The sequence below is a fragment of the Macrobrachium nipponense genome, chromosome 19 (genome assembly GCF_015104395.2).
Source record: "Macrobrachium nipponense isolate FS-2020 chromosome 19, ASM1510439v2, whole genome shotgun sequence".
Classification (NCBI taxonomy): domain Eukaryota; kingdom Metazoa; phylum Arthropoda; class Malacostraca; order Decapoda; family Palaemonidae; genus Macrobrachium; species Macrobrachium nipponense.
The window spans coordinates 72,830,693-72,844,998 of record NC_061088.1 but is presented as its reverse complement, the minus strand read 5'-3'; the positions used below and the strand labels follow the sequence as shown (position 1 = coordinate 72,844,998).

The following is a 14,306-nucleotide window of genomic DNA, read 5'->3' as shown; positions in this document are numbered from 1 at the left end:
GGATTCTCCGGTTGCTTCCCTGGTCACGGACACGTCTTCTCTTTCTTCTCTCGTATGGCTCCTTTCCCTTCGGGGGAGGTATCTCGTTCCTTCTCTTCACTCGATCAGTCGAGCAGAGGGGGGGCCCGAGGTACCCCGACATCCAATTGTATTCGGGTCTTCCAATCGCTCGGAATGGGATCTGCCCCACCCCCCCCGCCGGAGGGGTAAACACCAAACCCCCCACCCCCCACCCCCTTACTTAACCCGACTCTGTTTTCTTCAGGTTTGCTTGCCACGGGTGACGATCTCGGCCTGGCCTGGTACTCGCTGGGGCTGCTGAGTCACCTGTCGAGGGTGTCTACGCCGGTTACCCACGGCTCGACAACCACCACTACAACGACGGTATCCATGCCTGGCTACGCTGCGCCTCCGCACCTGGTGTACACGCAGCACGTAGCCACGGTGACTCCGACAGCCGCTGTGCAGATGCTGCTGATGGGGGTGAGGATGCCTGCTGTGACGCCGCCACCTGGTTTTGCTGGTCTCGCCTCAGCCCCTGACTTCCGGTGTCCTAAGAGCTCTCCGCTGGACCTGCCACCGGTGCATAGGATGCTGCTAGTTCCTGCCCTGCCTCCTGTTCATGTCCACGCTGCAGCTCCAGTTCCAGTACCAGTTCCTGCCGCCGTCGTTCCTGCTCGTGGTGTTGCTGCTCCTACCCCAGGTCCTTTCGGACAGGTGCAGTCGGACCCTGTTGCTTCGGCAACTGCCCTGGCTCCGTCCTGGATGGAAGACCTGACGGTGATCCTGAAGAAGCTGGGGAAGAAGAAGAGGAGGAAGGTGTTGTCGTCGTCTTCATCATCTTCTTCGTCGTCGTCTGCCGCCGCTTCCCCTTCATTCTAAGCCACAGCCTAAGAAGAAGAAGAAGAAGGTCGTCTCCTTCCCCCCTAGGAAGGCTCACTCTGCCCCGTCTCTCCTTCCGCAAGGAAGGAGAAGACGGGGACAGGAGGAGCACAGGTACCTCCTCGCCTGGCGCCAGAGGCAGAGTCTTGGCCTCACGTTCGCGAGAGGTACCGAGTGTACGGTCGCCCACCGGTGACCGTGCAGCCAAGACCCAGGCAACCGAGTCTGCTCGGCGCCAGGATCTAGGCACGGGGCGGAAGACTGGCGGGAGTCATCAAGGTGACTCCCGCCAGGCCAGCGATCGCTCTCGTGGCGAGCCGCTGGTACCCAGGGTTGACGCGACGGTCCCAGACCGTCTATGGGCTGAGGCAAGGAAGCTGTCCCCTCGGTCGCCTGAACCAGCCTTGGCTGGTCCAAGCGGCGTGACGTGCCATGAGGACAGGCCTCGCTCCCACCGCAACAGCGGAATCTGCAGGTCCCCTGACTGCCGCTCCTACTGGGACTGGGCGGAGAGGGGGACCAGCAGCAGCTCTTCAGACGCTCGGGACCTTCGCCGCTGTTCTCGGTCCAGCCGCTCGACTAGGCCTGCAGCTCGTTGCCTGCAGCCCCCTCAGCACACCGGTGGGCACGGGGGTGGGTGGGGGGGGGGAAGCGTCAGGTCTCCCTCTCCTATCCCTTCAACTTCCAAGGGCTACATCGGGAAGAGCGAGGCGATCAGGAGGGGATCCCGCCACGACGCCCAACGAACCTGGCATGGTCTTCAGACCAACCAGATGGTATGCGCAAGTGGCAGGAGGGGACCAGGAGGGGTCTGTTGTGGTTCCTCCTGTGGAAGGAGGAGGCTCTCGGGAGGCGTTCTCACTGGATGGGCTTGACGGCCCGTCTCCGCAGGATGCAGTCACTCCGAGATCCAGAGGTTGTTCTCAGAGGTTATTGCGCTGATTCGTCAGCACAACGACCTCGGGGAAGGATCGCCGCTCCCACCTTCCGAACCCACATCAGGTTTGGAGTCGTTCTGGGGTCCTAAGAAGGAACCCAGACGACAGTGGGTCTGCCGCGATCAGCCTTGGCTGACAGTGTGCTGAGCCAGGTGGACTCTCTTGTCTCCGGACAGGAGGGTTCGCTTCGGTCCGGCAGGTCATCCAAGCTCCTTCCCCCACCTCTACCACGACAGAGGAGATTCTACGTGCCTTCAGAAGATCCTCTGCCGCCTAAACAGGTTAACCCGGAGCTAGCTAGGCTAACTCTGGGGGTGTCTCAGCAGCAGCTCCTGTCGGAGAACCTCTGGTTCTCGCAGTAAGAGGCACTTGCCTTGGAGTCTACCGCAATGGCAGCATTCCAAGCAGTCTCCTGGATCGACCTGTGGTCCCTCATAGTGTTGAAAGCTGCGGCCTCCTTGGGGAACATCACTCCTGAAGGGGACCTGGCTTTTGTGAGACTGTGCCAGTCTGGAGGTAGGGCCATCTCCTACCTGGCCCACCAGACGACTAACCTGTGGGCCAACCTGGTTCTCAGGCGTAGGGACGCTGTCCTCACCCGAGTGACCAGGGCGGCTGGGCAAGAGGCGGCTTTGGGTCTTTGCAATGGACCAGTGCAGAGTTCCTCCTTTCTCTTCCCCAGAGAGATGGTGGACGCTGTGGTGGAACAACGGCGCACTGACGACAGTGACCGTCTTGTCCACCAGGCAATCTTGAAGGTGGCTGGGCAACCTCGAGCAACTGCAGCTAAGCCCAAGAGCTTAGCTAGTGCTTCCTCTGTGGCCAAGATGATCGCTTCGTCGAAGCTCAGAGGAAAGACTATGCCCTTGACTTTTTCGGTAAGGAGCGACCGTAACCAGTCCTTCTCTCGAGGAGGATCTGGGAAGAAGAAGTCGAAGAGAGACAGGAAACGCTAGGGACGGCGTTCCCCCTCTCCTGCTGCCGGAAGTGGGGTGGTGCCTGGCGAGCCATTGGGGAACTTGGCAGTGCTACGGAGCAGAGACCTGGATAGTGAATGTCCTTCGGGAGGGATATTTACTACCCTTCAAGTGTCGGCCACCCCTCACCTCCAACCCTGTCCATCATCAGACGTACGTTCCTGGTTCGACCAAGGATGTGGCGCTTCAGCAGGAAGTAGAAGCCATGCTGAGCAAACGTGCTGTGGAGGTCGTAAGGGATCAGTCGCCGGCTTCTACAGTCGACTTTTCCTGGTGGAGAAGTCCTCGGGGGGGCTGGCGCCCGGTGATAGATCTCTCTCCCTTGAACCGATTCGTTCACCAGACTTTGTTCACAATGGAAATGGCACGATCAGTGGTCGATTCCATCAGGGAGAACGACTTCATGCTTTCTGTGGATCTGAAGGACGCGTATTTCCAGATACCCATCCATCAATCCTCCAGGAAGTACCTCCGCTTCATCCTCAACGGGACGGTGTACCAATTCAGGGCACTTTGTTTTGGTCTCTCAACCGCCCCACAGGTGTTCACGCTGGTGTCGGCTTAGGCCCCACTCGGTAGGGATACGTCTTGTGAGGTATCTTGACGATTGGTTAGTCCTGGCGAGCTCCCACTCGCAGTTACTACAGGACAGGGACAGACTCCTTGAATTCTGCCGCGATCTGGGGATCATAGTGAATTACGAGAAGTCAGATCTCGAGCCCAAGCAGAGGATGAAGTACCTGGGCATGCTGATCGATACGGTAGCAGGGCGAGTCTTCCCCTCAGATTCGCGAATCAGCAGGTTCAGGGAGGCAGCAAGACAGTTTCTGTCTCGACAGGAGCAGCCAGCTCAGCAGTGGCAGGTAGTGATCGGTCACCTTTCGTCTCTCGAGAAGTTAGTTCCTCACGGACGTCTTCACCTGCGGTCTCTTCAGTGGAGGCTGAAGGAGTGTCCCTCACGGAGGTGGTGAGGCAGGACCTAGCCTGGTGGCTGGACGACGGGAACCTTGTAAGAGGAGTGCTTCTTCGCACTCCCCCCCTCTCCCCGGAGATGTTGCTGTTTTCAGACGCATCGACTGAGGGATGGGGCGCACACCTAGAGGAGTTGCTGGCTGCGGGTGTGTGGGATTATCACGACAAGCACCTTCACATCAATGTCCTGGAGCTCAAGGCAGCGTTCTTCTCTCTCCAAGAATTCTAGGATCGTTTGGTGAGACACTCAGTGTTGATGAGCGACAACTACACGGTAGTGGTGTATGTCAACAAACTGGGGCCTAGTGTCCCTTCCGCTGCACCAGTTAACGTTGCAGGTGCACGAGTGGGCCGTGGCACACTCAGTAGAGCTGTCAGCCCGCTACATTCCAGGCAAGCTCAGCCGTCGGGAACAGGTGATAGGAACTGAGTGGTCCCTTCACCCAGACGTGGAGGAAAGGCTCTTCAACCTGTGGGGGCGTCCAGTCGTAGACCTGTTCACCACCTGGCACAACAGAAAACTCCAGGTTTTCTACTCAGTTGTGCCGGACCCATGGGCAGCTGCAGAGGACGCTCTTCAATACCCATGAGACAACCTCTTAGTTTACGCCTTTCCCCCATTCTGTCTGATTTGCAAAGTGATCACCTCGAATCTCCAGATGATCCTGCTGGCCCCCAAATGACCTTAAGCCGTTTGGTACCCTGACCTGCTGGCTCTGCTCGCCGAAGCACCGAGAGAGATTCCCCCTGGCACAACTTCCTCTGCCAGCCACACATAGAGCGGTACCACCGGTTGGTTGAGTCCCTGTCTTCATGGCTGGCTGTTATCCACCATCTCTTGCGAGCGAGAGGCTTTTCTTGCAGTGCAGCAATAGAGATGGCTGGATACCTCAGACAGTCCTCTGCAGCTGTATACCAGGGGAAGTGGGCCGTCTTCTGTGGTTGGTGTTGTAGAACGGGGTCTCTCTCCTCTCAGAGCCACTCTTCAGCAGGTAGTGGATTTCCTCGTTTTTCTTCGCCGAGAGAAGCTCCTCTCCGTTTCTGCAGTTAAAGGATACAGAGCCGCCCTGGCACTAGTCCTTAAACTGCGAGGTGTGGACATCTCTTCTTTCTTCGAGATCTCCCTCCTGATGAAGAGCTTTGAGTGGTCTTGCCCACCAAGGGAACTCAGGCCCCCAGTGTGGGATGTGACTCTCGTCCTTAGGGGTTTGACTCGAAGACCCTTCGAGCCACTCCAAGAGTTGTCAGACAGGGATCTGACCCTAAAGACCCTCTTCTTGCTGGCCCTGGCATCGGCGAAGAGAATAGGGGAACTTCATGGTCTTTCCTACGATGTCAAGCATTCCAGAGGATGGGGATCTGTGACGCTCAGTTTCATCCCGAACTTTGTAGCGAAGACTCAGAATCCTTCGGTCTCTGACGACTGGTTTGAGTCTTTCACGATCCCCTCCTTGAAGGACTTTACTGATGATGATGCGGATGAGATGCTGCTTCGTCCTGTGAGGGCGCTACGGTGCTATCTGAAGAGAACTCGGCACCTCAGGCCTGAGTGTCGATGCCTTTTCGTTAGCGTCGGGGTTACCAAGAAAGAAGTGTCCAAGAACACACTTTCTTTCTGGTTATGTGAGGTGATCAGGAGGGCGGATGGTAGTGACGACACCCATACCCTTTGTCCGAGAGCCCACTAAGTCAGAGGTATTGGTCCAACCCTTGCGTTCCGCAAGAACTTCTCCCTGGCGCGGGTTCTGAAGGCAGGGGTTTGGGCCAACCAGACCACCTTTACTTCTTTCTACCTTCGGGATATTACCCACAGGTCCTTGGACACTTTTTCCTTGGGACCCATGGTGGCTGCTCAACAAGTGTAGCTTACCCAGCACCCGAGTGGACAGAACAGCATCGCATCCTTATGCGACTGCATGAATGGACGAGTGAAAGAGAGTGTGACTGGCTTCTCTTCCTCCTTCGTTCTTCCTCCTCTACCTGTGGGCAGAGGGCCGCGGTCGTCACTTTGCTGAACAGGAGGCCGATGCAGGTAAGCTACATAACCGAGTTCCATCCTATCCCTTTCATTAGGGATAGGAGTTTTTATCCACCACTCCCCAACAAGGGAGGGAGTGGAAGCCAACAAGAGACAAACCCATGACTTCATTTTGGCTCTTGAAGTAGGAACTAGTTCTTGCATTTGTTGCTATTTATAAGAGGTACGCTTGCCTCCCTCTTATAAATTTGGTCCAGAAGTCTGACCACTGATCCTGCGGTGCACACTCCGATCAGCTGGGTAGAGGCTAGGATCCCTCCCTTTGCTCCTACTACCTGGGAGGGAACCAAGGTAGGACGAACACCAGTCTGTTCATAAGACTCAGATTCCACCCACCAATAAGTGAGTCTTCCTATTGTTAAAGGACCGAGGGTTTGTATACATACCGGAACAAATAACAATTTGTCAAAAATTGTATTTTTGCTAACTATACAAACCTGAGGTCCTTTACATATAGTCCCACCTCGTGCCACCTCTCACCCTGCGTTTTCCTGGGCCTAAAGCAAAGTGACTCCTCTCCTCGCAGTCGAGCTGACCGCCAACTGCAGGACAAGCAGTTAACTACCGAACCCCCTTGTTCAAGGCTTACGACCAGTTCAGCTGCCGCTAAGTTATATTCCTATTGTTAAAGGACCTCAGGTTTGTATAGTTAGGAAAAATACAATTTTCAACAAATTGTTATTTTTCATTGGATAAAGGTAAAAGTGGTAGACACAACTGCATGAATCATAGGGACAAAATATTACATAGTATGACAAGAAAGAAGGTAGAGAAGGGACAGCAGAGATGTAAATGCAGTTATGAGCAAAGGAAGGAGTGTAGAGAGTTTGATGTTAATGAGGAGAAACCAAAAAAAGTAGATCAAGAACATGTAAAGCCTCGGAGAATTAGCAATTAGAGAAAATGTATGTGTAAGTTATAAAGATAAATGGAAACTAGGAAGATGGGACAGCAAATGTTAATTTGAGCCTGCAACACGAAAGTCACTGGGAGCCAACGTTGGAGTGCATTGAGGACCGTTGAGCTAGTTCACATGTATATAATTGAAGTGCAGATGTTGAATGCATATGAAATGAAAAAGAAATTTGGAAATGTTTCCATAATGTTGTGTCTGCATAGGCTATATAACACACACTACAATTCTTCACTCTTACATGTATAGTGCTGGAGATACAATTCCATCCTTATTGCCACCGTTGTGTGGCTACCGAGTTCGTAACCTGCATCCGTAGGTGAGACCATAGATTCTTTTGTGACAATGTTAAAAAAGATTAGCTGCAACTTGGGAAATTGTAGATCTAGAAGACAGGTAACAGTGCAAGTTATAGAAAGGAGTAACTCAAAGGAGTTAAGAAAGAAATTGCTACAAGAGAAGAAGCGAATCTTGCAAAAAGTTCTGGAAATAGCAAGAGCATTAAACAGCTAATTACCAGTCTAGTGTCATTGTAGGTAAGACTCATAATGACAACAGTGGAGATGGACACAGGTTACGAACTTAGTTGCCACACAACCCATAACATATCTGATACAAAATTTGAAAGCTGAGAATGTGGAGTTCAGAAATGGTTAAAAAAAATTGTTAGCAAAGGTGAAAGGATGGATCAAAGGGCTTTAATATGATTTGGCCATGTAGGAAAATTGGAGAATATTACTTTGGTGAAAAAAGTTTCATAATTTACGGGTGTTAGGAAGGACGAGAAGAGGAACACTAGAAATTCTTGGGCAGATGGAGGAGATTAGATGCTGAAAAGGAATCCTTCATTGTCCTGGGGAGTGTTTTGGGATGAGGTACGAAGCTCCTAAGTGTCAGTGTACACTAACAGACTAACAGCAGAAATCCAGTTTTAAACCAGAAATAAAAATTACTTTTTATTTCCTTTCTTCATAGACTCTGAAGGGTGATGCCCTCTGTCATCACCAGAGCTGGCCCTCAATTTTTCCCCACTCTTTTTTGTTCTCAAATGCCCAAGTTTCGCGTAAGTAATCACAGGGGGCCTGTCTACTCGGCCGAAGCCGTCTTGGGTCGGGTTCTCCCTCTCCTTGCATTCACACCTGCTCGCCTCGACGATCTTTAGGTTTATTTTTAAATTGACGTTCTTCAGTTTGATTCGCTTGCGCGTTTTCATCTCCTCTGCCACCTCGCAAAAGACGTTGTGGTCAGAGCAGGGCGTTAGACTTTCATGGCACTTCTTGACCTTGAGAGTCTGGCCCTCGATGGAGGCGTTCAAGCTCAGGGTTGTCCATTTGTTCAAGTACTCCTTCAGATCACGCCACTGGACCACGACGTATTCTGGTTGGCATCCTCCTGCGGACGAGCAAAAAGCAGTCTTGAAGTGGATGAACACCCATATGCTAGGATCGTTAAACGATTCAGGGATTGCAAAGGCATACTTAGAGCCAAATTCAAGGATTGGCAAGCAGAATTAGAATGCATTTTTTTTGGCGGGAAAAGAAGACAGCTTGGTTTACACTAATATTCTCTTAAAATTGAAGCTGCTGAAATGTGGTGCAATCGATGCTGTAATGTTGTAGTGGGATAAACCACTTTTGAACAGAAAATGGCTAATTGTCTCTAATATCTGTCTCATAAAGGAGACTGAAATACAAACTAAGCTGTGATTTGACAGAGTTTGGTATTGTTGAAGAAACAGTAACAAATTATACAATCACTTCAACCTAGTTACATGTTTTATGCTAATGTTTAGTGTGTTGCATGCGTTTCCTAAGTTTTGCTCCATAGCTAAATTTATCCAATATACCACTGGTCCACCACCCACCTCCGACCTAGACTTAGGTTGGAGGTGGCTGTGAAAATGAAACTAAAGAAGGAAGCAATCAGAAGAATGCTGACTAGTAGCCTTTCCCTGTTTCATTGCACTTTCATTAAATCTTATAAATATGTTGTGTGCCCCTCTGTCTTCTTTCCATGAGCGAGATTGTGAACCAAACAAAGATGAGAAAAAATAATCCCCATACTTACTGGGACAAGTACCAACTTTCTTCAAGTTCGTGATGTGAACAGTTTCTCCGGAAATGGAACTCTTCTGGAACACCTCCCTCGGGCCACATGCGCACGTTTCGTCCTCAATGTAGCGAACTGCCATTTTGGACAGGTGGTCGCCTGCAACATCATCTGGGACACAGAGCGTCGTTTCTTTTTCTCTAGTCGTGGAGGAGACACACTGGCGACTGGCAGCTTGGCACTGGTTACCTCCTAAAGCCCCACATTTCTGGACCAAGAGGTTTTGGTTGAAGTTACTGCTGAAAACCACCGGCATTGGAGCACCATCTTGGAAAGTTGCCCAAGTTGGTTTTGTCATCTGGGGCCGACATACTGTCTGCTCTGTGTCTTGTGCAGAGCCTGAGGGAAAGAGAAATTAACTAAGAGACTTAAGGTGGACTTTAATAGTCTTCGAACTGCAGTGTACTACTTATCCAACATAATGATGCAATTCAAGAAGAAGAAATATTTATCACAGCAGCGCTTCCTTTCTTGACGCATTTAAGAAAATTTAGTTCTGTGACATTTCTGCTCTTCATGACTTGCATAGCGTTTTATCTGAGAATGACCACCAGCTAATTAATTTACTCAAAGAACATACTAAATCTTACAGATTTTAGAAACGTATTTTCTCTCATTATGGGATTGTTCCCAGTAAGTCAAATTTGGGTAGCGAACACAAGCTATTTGTCTGTATTTAGAGTATACTGCTACTTTCACTATGAAAAATGATGTTCATCTTTTCAAACTCGACAAAAAGAAAAGCAAAACCAGGAGAAGAGATGATTTGTGAATTATAAATGCAGAATATTTAGAAATGTAAGCCAGCGAACAAACATACCTATACATAAAAAAAACTAGTTTCTCTGCTATTGGGCTAACTTAGAATACCTTACCAGACACAGATAGTTCCACCATCGAGAAACAGGAAGAAGAACTGAGAAACTCCACCATGCACAAGTAGGGACCCTCGTCCCCCTGACCGACATTCGGAAGGAGGAGCTCGACGACGCCCATATCGAAAGACACGGAGGCTCTCACTCTCCAGTCCTCGGGCCCATCATAGCTTTGAGTGTTCTTTATCTTTATCATGAAGTCGATTCTGGGGATGAATATGAAATTCGGCAGTGACAATGGTAAGTTATGGTGATTTCAAGAAGCTGGAAGGTTATTGATATTATCCGTATTATTGCCTATATATGTTACAGTATTGCAATGAAACAAGCCTTAAAAACATTACTATCTTGTTGAGCACACAGAAAAAAAACTGATAAATCAGTAAATAAAAGAATAACAGTTGTGAAATAAGTGATCAAACAACAACGCATCACCAGAACAATTAACCACTGACATCAGAGGTCGAGTTTGTTCAAAGGCCTTCAAAATCATAACACTGGAGGGAGCGTCTTCTTCCACGGGCGTTGAGTAAGGGAAGGACATTGTAGCATCTCTTCCTGTGCCGACGACTACTGCAGGAGAAAAAGATAGATAAAACAAAGGAACTTTACCTGGAGATAACTCGTGTATTGCTAATATTTAAAGCTAAAGATACATCAGGCTGCATGTTCACAGGGTTGGTTGTGTTTCTGGTAAATGACATATATAATGTACTTGCATTGCAAGTCCTGAGTCCAAATGCATTTGAGGTTCAACAAGGGGAAGTAGTGTCCTAATTTGTTTCCCATGTCGATTAAAGGCTTGCAGTGACATCATTTCTGCCTATAAAAAATAAATTTAAAAAGTGTGATGAAATCGAGAAGTTAAACCAGACAATCTCTGTTTAACTCACCAGCACTGTTGCTCAGACCTCCTACCACGTGATTGCACTGTTTAGCAACGTTGACCTTCGTTATGATGGGAAACACATCTACAACAGACGTATTGGCCCTGCAGAGGCAGCGTGTTGCCTCCAGGTAATCCAGAGAGACGAGCAAGCGTTCTTCTTTTGCAGTCGAGACGGCAAACGCCGTACTTTTGCTTTCCATTGGCCCAAGCGAGCACTGTGTTGCAGGCATCCCGCAGGGAGTCGTCTCGGACCGACACCACTCGACGGGGAGCACGCTGCCAGGAGATCGTGAATGAAGTAAATCTTCTTTGTAGACGTGGTCGTTGCCGACCATCGAAATGACTCGATGTTTGACCACGTCCCAGTCTACGGCAACAGGTTTTGGAGAACACGACGGTTTCTCGTCTGGTTCTTCGTTGAAAGGTTTCCTAGTGATCCCACCTGATAAATCATGAGGTTCATGTAACACAATGAATGGCATCCTTCTAGCCTTCCCAGTAAATTTGAAAATAATAGCAATAATCAACACTGACAATGGAAAAAATCTTAAAAGGCATGACACTGGTAGAGAGTGGGTCATAATAATGCGTGGGAGCTACCTTAAGGGTAGAATGAGGCTTGATAAATGACCTATCATGCAAAGCCACATTTAGAATGGACTTGTTGGCCACAATGATCAATGTCGTGCCTGACTTGTCCCTTGTTTGAGGATTGAGAAGGTTGAGGATACTTCCTGCTACTACTACACAAGACTGAAGGTACTTACGCCGAGGGCCTTGGACTCTCTCGTGCTGGCAGATTCCCATCTGTATCACCACTGCCAGAAGAAACGCAAATTTCAAATCGCAAGTCCAAGTCATCGTATCTGCGAGGAAAACGGTTGAACTTATGTTGAAATTAATCTTAAATACCCATGATACATTCAGGGTTAGTTCATGGGGAATGACTCCTGTCAACTCGGACTGTCGTATGAATTCTTTCATAATTTGAAAGAAGAAGAAGTAGAAAAGTAATGGCTGTCATAATCTATAATTCAATACAAACGTCCCGAGTTTCTTCCTCCAAAAGATGCCTCTTACATTTAGGATACCCACTTTTCATGCTGCTGCTTCCCATCCCCCCCACCTCTCTCTCTTTCTCTCTCTATCTTATAGGTTTCGATAACCTATCCCTTTAAAACGGCAATATTTATGTATTCAGATTTTAAGTTCTAATTAGAAATATTCTTTAGAAAAGGGCGAGCTATGCGTGTATGACTTGTCGAAATGTTCTAAGAAGCAACAATTTGTCAGTAACTGAATCATTTTGCATTTTTTATCACTGTATGTTGTAAGTTTTGTTTTTTTAAAGTATACCTTGCACGTATGATAACACTAACATAAAGGAAATTTTGGGTGAATTTAATAGTATGACTTGTATACCAGCGCTACATTAACACTAGTGTTCAATACCATGCTTAGGGTATTTCATGTGGTAAATACATAATTTCACTGTTTTAATAAGTCTCAGTAATTTGTTATTTTAAAATGGTTTCTCGATAATTCATTATTTTAAAACGGTTAACTTTTATTATTTTTTTCATAGCTTTTTTTAGAAATGATTAATTATAAGCAATCTTTGTAGCAGGATATGGTCACGCGTGTTTGACTTTATGATAAATTATATGTATCTGGTATCTTATAAGTCAGTGGACGTTGTATATATTTCCGAAATATGGCATGTAGAATAACCGTCGTAAACTGGAAATAATTTTGATTTTATTTGAATTGAGTCGACTCTTTCTCTCTACAACATTTTTCCACTCTTCTTTCTTTATCACAAAGATTTTCGTTCTCATTTTCTCTTCTTTCTCTCTCACATTTTTTTTCACCCTGCATCCTTTATTGCAAAACTTTTTTTATAATTTTTTCTCCAACTTTCTCTCTCTTCCTCTCCTACATTTTTTCACTCTTCTGCCTTTATTGAAGTTTTTTTCGCATATATGTTCATCTCTCTCTCTCGTTTACATTTTTGTCTCACTCTGCATCCTTTGTTGCATGGTTTTTTTGTTTAATTTTTCTGTTCCAATCTCTTTCTCTCTCTACCATAAGTTTTTCACTCTTCTTCCTTTATTGCATAGCTTTTTTTTTCTCATTTTTGTTCCTCTCTCTCTCTCTCTCTCGTTAACTATTTTTTCTCACTGCATCCTTTGTTGCAAAGGGTTTTTTAATTTTTTGTTTCAATCTTTCTCCCATACATTTTTCACTCTTCTTCCTACATTGCAAAGTTTTTTGTTCTCATTTTTGTTCCTCTATCTCTCTCTCTCGTTTACATTTTTGTCACTCTGCTTCCTTTACTGCACAGCTTTAAACATACTTTTGTTCCAACTTCTCTCTCTCTCTCTCTTAAATACTTACGTTCATCATTTGCCATCACAAAATCACCTCATCTAGGATTACTCAAAGTGACATCCACCCCAAGGAAATTATTAAGAGAAACGGATGCTGTCTTAGACCTTCTCAGAGATGTATTTATTCATCTACTGCCTGAACGAACGTCTACAATCTCATTGCGAGATGGTTAATATAGTAATTACCTCATTCGCTGGGAAAATGGGGATGTTGATGAAGGTCTGTGCACTCGTAGTTTTAGTAATTCCTGAATAAAATATGTTTTAAGGCTAACGCATCTCTATCCTCGATAAAATTTTAGACATCAACAGTTCCAGTATCTCAGACATTTCACAGGTCGAAATGGTACAGGTTTAAGACATTTCATGGGTCAAAAGTGACATAGGTTTAAGACATTTCATAGGTCAAAACTGGTATAGGTTTTATACATTTCACAAGTCCACACTGGCATAAATTTCAGACAATTCACAGGTGCAAACTGGCATAGGTTTTAGACATTAAACAGGTCTAAATTGGCACAGGTTTCAGACATTTCACATGTCCACACTGGCATAGATTTTAGACATCTCGCAGTTCCAAACTGGCAGAAGTTTCAGACACAGGTCAAAATTGGCAGAAGTTTCAGACAATTCACAGGTCCAAATTGTCACAGGTTTTAGACTTTTCACAGGTTTTTAACATTCCGCAGGTTCAGAACGGTTCCATAACTAACGCACGTTTTAGAAATTCCCCAGTCCCAAACTCACACAGGTTCAGAGGGAATTCGCCCAGACAGGGTCAATGAAACGTACTGACGGATATCCTCCAGTGGCGTCGAAGATAAGACAAGTACATCTGTGTCATTCGGTATGTGTAGAGAGAGAGAGAGAGATAGGTACTGTGTGTGTGTGCGCGCGCGCGTATGAGAGAGAGAGAGAGTTACAAGGATTAGGATGTCTCAAAGACTTCTCAGTCCATCCGAGGAGACATCGTGTACTCACTTATCTGTAGGAGCGGGTTTTACTGTGCATTTACAGTGCCCTAATGATTTTGTCTATCTTTTAAATTATTCTACGTTGTTGCTGTTTACAACTTCTGGTGGCAGTTTATTCCATGAGACAGAAAATTTGTGAATGTGTGTTATGCATATGCAAATATCAGTAAGTCAAGTCTTTTTATTTACAAGCTTCATAGACAATAATTGATTTTTATAGATAAAAATAAGCTGAAAATACGTAAACGTAAAAAATGCAACCGTACATATAACTATATATATATATATATATAATATATATATATTTATGATATATATATATATATAATATATATATATATCTATATCT

General features: G+C 46.8%; 1 protein-coding gene across 2 annotated transcripts; it reads right to left on the bottom strand.

The window, feature by feature from the left end:
* Window positions 1–251: 251 nt before the first annotated feature.
* LOC135218147 (uncharacterized) lies at window positions 252–13,784 on the bottom strand. Of its 2 annotated transcripts, none has more exons than XM_064254299.1 (7): window positions 13,170–13,784; window positions 11,361–11,459; window positions 10,598–11,035; window positions 10,160–10,277; window positions 9,705–9,910; window positions 8,788–9,168; window positions 252–8,112 (listed from the first exon to the last, which is right to left on the bottom strand). In XM_064254299.1, exons 2-7 carry the CDS (start codon window positions 11,452–11,454, stop codon window positions 7,670–7,672), a joined length of 1,680 nt encoding a protein of 559 aa, XP_064110369.1. In that variant the 5' UTR covers window positions 11,455–11,459; window positions 13,170–13,784; the 3' UTR covers window positions 252–7,669. The 2 variants fall into 2 exon arrangements, with proteins under 2 accessions (XP_064110369.1, XP_064110376.1); XM_064254306.1 differs by having other exon boundaries at window positions 10,160–10,274.
* Window positions 13,785–14,306: the final 522 nt, after the last annotated feature.